We start from the raw sequence: 6265 nt of genomic DNA on the forward strand, positions 1-6265 counted from the left end.
ACATCCTCCCCGTGTGTGCGTGGGTTTCCTCCGGGTACTCCGGTTTCCTCCCACAGTCCAAAGGTGTGCAGGTTGGGTGGTTTGGCCATGAAAAATTGCTCCTTAGTGTCCAAAATTTTATGATTAACCTAGGACAAAAGTTCGGCACAACATCGTGGGCCGAAGGGCCTGTTCTGTCCTGTATTTCTCTATCTATCTATCTTGAAGTTGAAGGTTTATATTTTTTTCTTGAAACATCTATAACCAGGGACCTCCAACAACCATTTCTGCCCCTCTTCTATCCAAGTTTCCGTGATGGCCACCACATCGTAGTCCCAAGTACCGATCCATGCCTTAAGTTCACCCACCTTATTCCTGATGCTTCTTGCATTAAAGTATACACACTTCAACCCATCTCCTTGCCTGCAACTACTCTCCTTTGTCAGTGTTACCTTCCCCACTGCATCACTATGTGCTTTGGCGTCCTGAATATCGGCTTCCTTAGTTGCTGGACTACAAATCCGGTTCCCATTCCCCTGCCAAATTAGTTTAAACCAGGGGTGGGCAAACTTTTCCGTGCAAGGGCCATATTCAGAAATTCACAATTTTAAAGGGCCACATAGTATATTAAGTAAAATAATTAATATTTTAAATAGCCAAAATAAAAGGTCTTTAAAGAAAAAAAAGCACATTTATTTGAAAAACAAAGTAACTCAGTAAGTAACAATGAGAATGATGTCAATGAGAATGATGCATCTGACTGCAGTCATTTACCAGTTTGTTGAAATCAGGTGTCAAGTTGCTTGTGCTGATCCTTAACACTGACAGAAGCACAGCCTGGCCGAGTCAACGATAAAACGCGCGTAGTGGGGTGGATGAGTGGGGCTGCCTTATTGGTCGGTTTAGTTGGGTGTGCGACCAATAGGAGTCCAGGTTACAAACAATAATAAGGCTTATTGTTTGTAACCTGGACTCCTATTGGTCGCACACCCAACTAAACCGACCAATGAGACAGCCCCACTCATCCACTCCACTACGCGCGTTTTTATGCGGCCCGCCAATGAGGTGCCCGGAATCATAACCGGCATTTTTGAAAAGCCGCCGGGGAAAAGCTGCTGAAGTAAATGCGCTTATTGAATAAGCGCATTTACTTCAGCGGCTTTTCCCCGGCGGCTTTTTAAAAATGCCGGTTATGATTCCGGGCACCTAATTGGCGGGCCGCATAGAAACCTTTGTCGGGCCGCATGCGGCCCGTGGCCCGTAGTTTGCCCACCCCTGGTTTAAACCCTCCCGAAGAGTACTAGAAAACCTCCCCCCCAGGATATTGGTGCCCCTCTGGTTCAAATGCAACCCGCGCTGCTTGTACAGGTCCCACCTTCCCCAGAATGCGCTCCAATTATCCAAATACCTGAAGCCCTCCCTCCTACACCATTCCTGCAGCTACGTGTTCAACTGCACTCTTTCCCTATTCCTAGCCTCGCTATCACGTGGCGCCGGCAACAAACCAGAGATGACAACTCTGTCTGTCCTGGCCTTTAACTTCCAGCCTAACTTCCTAAACTTGTTTATTACCTCCACACCCTTTTTCCTACCTACGTCGTTGGTACCAATGTGCACCACCACTTCTAGCTGCTCACCCTCCCCCTTCATGATCCTGAAGACACGATCCGAGACATCCCTGGCCCTGGCACCCGGGAGGCAACATACCTTTCGGGAGTCTCGCTCGTGACCACAGAATCTCCTATCTATTCCCCTAACCATTGAATCTCCTATTACTATTGCTTTTCTATGCTCCCCCCTTCCCTTCTGAGCCCCAGAGCCAGACTCAGTGCCAGAGACCTGGCCGCTGGAGCCTTCCCCGGGTAGGTCATCCCCCCCAACAGCATCCAAAATGGTATACTTGTTTTGAAGGGGAACGGCCACGAGGGATCCCTGCACTGTCTGCCTGTTGGTTTTCTTTCCCCTGACTGTAACCCAGCTACTCTTGTCCAGTACCTTTGGTGTGGCTACCTCCCTGTAACTCTTCTCGATAACCCCCTCTGCCTCCCGGATGATCCGAAGTTCATCCAGCTCCAGCTCCAGTTCCTTAACACGGTCTCTGAGGAGCTGGAGTTGGGTGCACTTCCCGCAGGTATAGTCAGCGGGGACACCAGTGGTATCCCTCACCACCCACATCCTACAGGAGGAGCATGCAACTGCCCTAGCCTCCATCCCCTCTTACTTTACAGAATTAGCTGCTCCGTGGACCGACTGGACCTCCGCCCTCCGACTCTGCTTCCAGTCAGCTGCACTCTAAACTCCTTGCTCCCTTCACGCTCTTTGATAAATATAGGAAATGAAATGTAAGGAGCACCTTACTCCCTCCTCACCTAACTCCCTCAGTCACCAAACTCTCACTGTAGCACTCAAATGCAACAAGCTCAGCACTCAGTGCAAACAAAGTCTGCACTGTAACTAGCTCCTATTTATACTGTGACTCTAGCCTCTGAAAACTGACCTAATCCAATTAACTAATTAACAAGCTCCAGCTGCAAGTAAGTACAAGTAGAACCTTGTTTAAAGCTGATTCAAAATTCACCTTCTTATAGACCAAACAGCAACCTTTAAGTTAATTAACTAAATAAAAGAAATACTAGACTTTAAATAAAAATGAACCCTTATACTCCCTCAGTCACCAAACTCTCACTGTTGCACTCAAATGCAACAAGCTCAGCACTCAGTGCAAACAAAAGATGATTTCATTTTTCACCTTTTCACTTTCCTTTAAGAAATATGGACAGTGAATATACGTTTATTTAACAAAACAAAACACGCAAACATTTAATATCATAGTCCATTTTAGTTCTTCTTCCTCAACCTGGAATCCTTCTTGATTGACAGTCTCTTTGGACAAGAAGGTCTCTGCGCGATCCATCCATTTGTCTACGCCTCGGCATTTCTCTTTAAAGTCAGATACTTTAGTTCAATCTGATCACAGAGTCCCTTGTAATTCTCCAACACAGGAACATTGGCTAACACAGCCTTTAGGCCTTCAAATGCCTGTTGAAACTCCGCTGTCCACTGACATTTTCGACGTTACTTCAGCAAGTCCATCAGATGTTTTAAATGTTCTTTCCATGTCTGGCTGAAAATTATCGGATCGCGATGTATACCGCACAATTGGGTAATCCTAAAACAACTTTGTTAGTTAACCGTTGTGGCTGGGGTGTTTTTCATGCCAAATGGCATATCTTTGAATTGATATATACCATCTGAAGTCACAAAAGCTGAAATCTCCTTCGCCCTTTCGGATAAAGGTACCTGCCAGTAACCGTTAAGTAAATCCAGTTTGGAAATAAAAGCTGATTGTCCCACTTTCTCAATGCAATCCTCCAAACGTGGGATAGGATAAGAGTCCATCCTCGTAACTGCATTAACCTTTCTATAGTCCACACACAACCGTTGGGTACCATCTGGTTTTAGTACCATCACTGTGGGTGAGCTCCATTGGCTGCAACTCACTTCAATTATGCCATTTTTAAGCCTACTCTCAATCTCTTCGTTAACCTGTGCCAATTTTAAAGGGTTGAGTCTATATGGCTGTTGTTTGATTGGAACAGCATTCCCCACATCTACATCATGTATAGCCGTTTTAGTACTTCCCAATTTATCTCTACAAACTTGCCCATGTGATATCAATAACACTTTCAGGTCAATCCATTTTTCCTCTGGAAGGTAACTCAACAATCTTCGTTTTCCAAATTAATTTGAGGTAAGTCAAATTCAAAGTCATCTGGATTTGGTTCATCACTTCGATTAGAATCATTAAAACATCCTCCTTTTTCTCTCCTTCCCTTTCAAAGTATCTTTTAAGCATATTCATATGACACACTCGGTAAGTTTTCCTTCTGTCTGCCGTTTTTACCACATAATTCACCTCACTTAATTTCCTTTCAATCTGATAAGGTCCACAAAACCTAGCTTTTAAAAGTCCACCTACCACTGGTAACAATACTAAAACGTTATCTCCACTGGCAAAACTACGAACTTCGGATTTCTTGTCAGCTATCTGTTTCATCACATTTTGTGCAACTTTTAAATGTTGTCTAGCCAATTCACCTGCTCTATTTAATCGTTCCTTAAAATTTGACACATAATCCAATAATGTAAGTTCCGATTTCTCACTCACCAATTTTTCCTTAATCAATTTAAGTGGTCCTCTTACCTCATGTCCAAAATTTAGTTCAAAAGGACTGAATTTGGTTGACTTATCAGGTGCATCCCTAATTGAAAATAGTACAAATAGAATTCCTTTATCCCAATCCTCTGGATAATAGTGACAATAAGCCCTCAACATTGTCTTTAATGTCTGATGCCACCTTTCTAATGCTCCCTGCGATTCTGGATGGTACGGTCAGGAACGCAGTTGATTTAAATTGTTTTATTCCTAAGCTATCCATAACTTCTTTAAATAACCTTAAGGTAAAATTTGATCCTTTTTTTTGGGATACACTGATAGGTTTATTAATAATCATTGATTTGAACATTTCCTCAAAAAAATAATTGTTCTCAGTCTAGGGAATGGCTTCCAGAGAGAATGTCTCTGACCCTTTCCCCATTCCCACAGTGGGATAGTGCAGAGATAGTCCCTTAACCCGGGGTGGGGCGGGGTGCGGGACTCATTACGCAGGGTGGGGGTGTTGGGGGGGGGGGGGTAGAAAATACAGACCCGTTACTCAGGGGGGGACGGAAGGGGAAATAGACAGATCTGTTACCCAGTGGAGGAGGGGAATTGTGACTTACTATCCAGTCTCAAGCCGGGGTTTAGTATCGGTGGGGGGGGGTTCTGGAGCTCAGTGTCGGGCCGGGGTTCAGTATCGGGTGGGGGGGGGGGGGGGGGGCGGTCTGGAGCTCAGTATCGGGCTGCAGTTCAGTATCGGGTGGGGGGGTGGAGCGGTCTGGAGCTCAGTGTCTGTCTGGGGTTTAGTATCAGAAGGGGGGGGGCGGTTCTGGAGCTCAGTGCCAGGCCGGGGTTCAGTATCGGAAGGGGGGGGGCGGTTCTGGAGCTCAGTGTCTGTCTGGGGTTTAGTATCAGAAGGGGGGGGGGCGGTTCTGGAGCTCAGTGCCAGGCCGGGGTTCAGTATCGGAAGGGGGGGGGGGGGCGGTTCTGGAGCTCAGTGTCGGGCCGGGGTTCAGTATCGGTAGGGGGGGGGGGGGGGCGGTTCTGGAGCTCAGTGTCGGGCCGGGGTTCAGTATCGGAGGGGGAGGGGGTGCGGTTGTGGAGCTCTGTGTCGGGCCAGGGTTCAGTATCGGGGTGGGTGGGGGATTCTGGGACTCTGTCTCTGATGGCAAGCCAGGGTTAAGGGTCAGACACCGGGCTGTGGGTTCCCGATTCTCAGTGACCCTTACAGGACTGTTCCCTCTCTGCCTGGTCCCTGGCTGCCATGTTCTGCAACGCTGTCACAAGATGCACCAAACTGATGGCCCTCTTGATTACACAGATTGGGAATGAGATCCAGAGCAGGAGCTGGAACAACCCAACGTCGAGGAGATGAACCATCGGTCTCTCCATGAACTTTAAGAGATACAGCATCGCGTATAATATCTCATTCCCAGCACACATCAGGAACAGAACTTTCTTATTGGTGTAGTAAAGGTGCAAGATGGGGTTCCCACTCAACTCAATCTTCTTGTGGCTGCTGCTCCCTTGCACTGTGGAGCTGTGCAGGTGTCACCAGTGGCTGCAGATATCCAGGATCATACTGAGCTGGAAGAGGAATATGTATCAAGGGTTAAGCAGAGACAGATAAACCAGCAGACACATGGTGGCACATCCATCAGTGAGCATGTCCAACATCATTCCAAACTTACTGCATTGGTTGAGTAGAATGGCAGTGTATCCATCCAAAGAGTCGAGGAAGCTGCTGAGCAGGACGAGGCCAGTAGTGGACTGCTCGGCATCAGGTAAAAGGCCAGGAGAGCCAGTATAATCTAATCAAGTTAGGCACAAAAAGGAAGACGCTCACCATGGCAGCGAGGGGGGTGGAGGGGGGGGGGGGGGGGGGGGGGGTGGAGGGGTGGGGGGTGGAGGGGTGGGAGGAAACGGGGCATAAAATTTGATCCTTGATCCGATTGTATTTCTGTGGGTAGTCCATATCTAGTAAAGAATTTAAGTAACTCCTCCACAATCTTTTTTGCTGTAATATTGCATACTGGAATGGCCTCTGGAAACCGAGTAGACACATCCATTATAGTCAAAAGACATTGATTCCCACTTTTTGATTTAGGAAGTGGTCCTACGCAATTA

At 47.0% G+C, this 6265-nt stretch overlaps 1 protein-coding gene across 1 annotated transcript; it reads right to left on the reverse strand.

Annotated features, from left to right (window-relative positions):
• Nucleotides 1–5299: 5299 nt before the first annotated feature.
• Nucleotides 5300–5987, reverse strand: cdipt (CDP-diacylglycerol--inositol 3-phosphatidyltransferase (phosphatidylinositol synthase)). The gene is given in 3 exon segments (XM_038801065.1): nt 5300–5895; nt 5898–5951; nt 5954–5987. Coding segments are annotated over 3 exon segments (630 nt in total). The 3' UTR covers nt 5300–5353.
• Between the last annotated feature and the right edge of the window lie 278 nt (nt 5988–6265).

The sequence above is a fragment of the Scyliorhinus canicula genome, chromosome 6, assembly GCF_902713615.1.
Source record: "Scyliorhinus canicula chromosome 6, sScyCan1.1, whole genome shotgun sequence".
Lineage (NCBI taxonomy): Eukaryota > Metazoa > Chordata > Chondrichthyes > Carcharhiniformes > Scyliorhinidae > Scyliorhinus > Scyliorhinus canicula.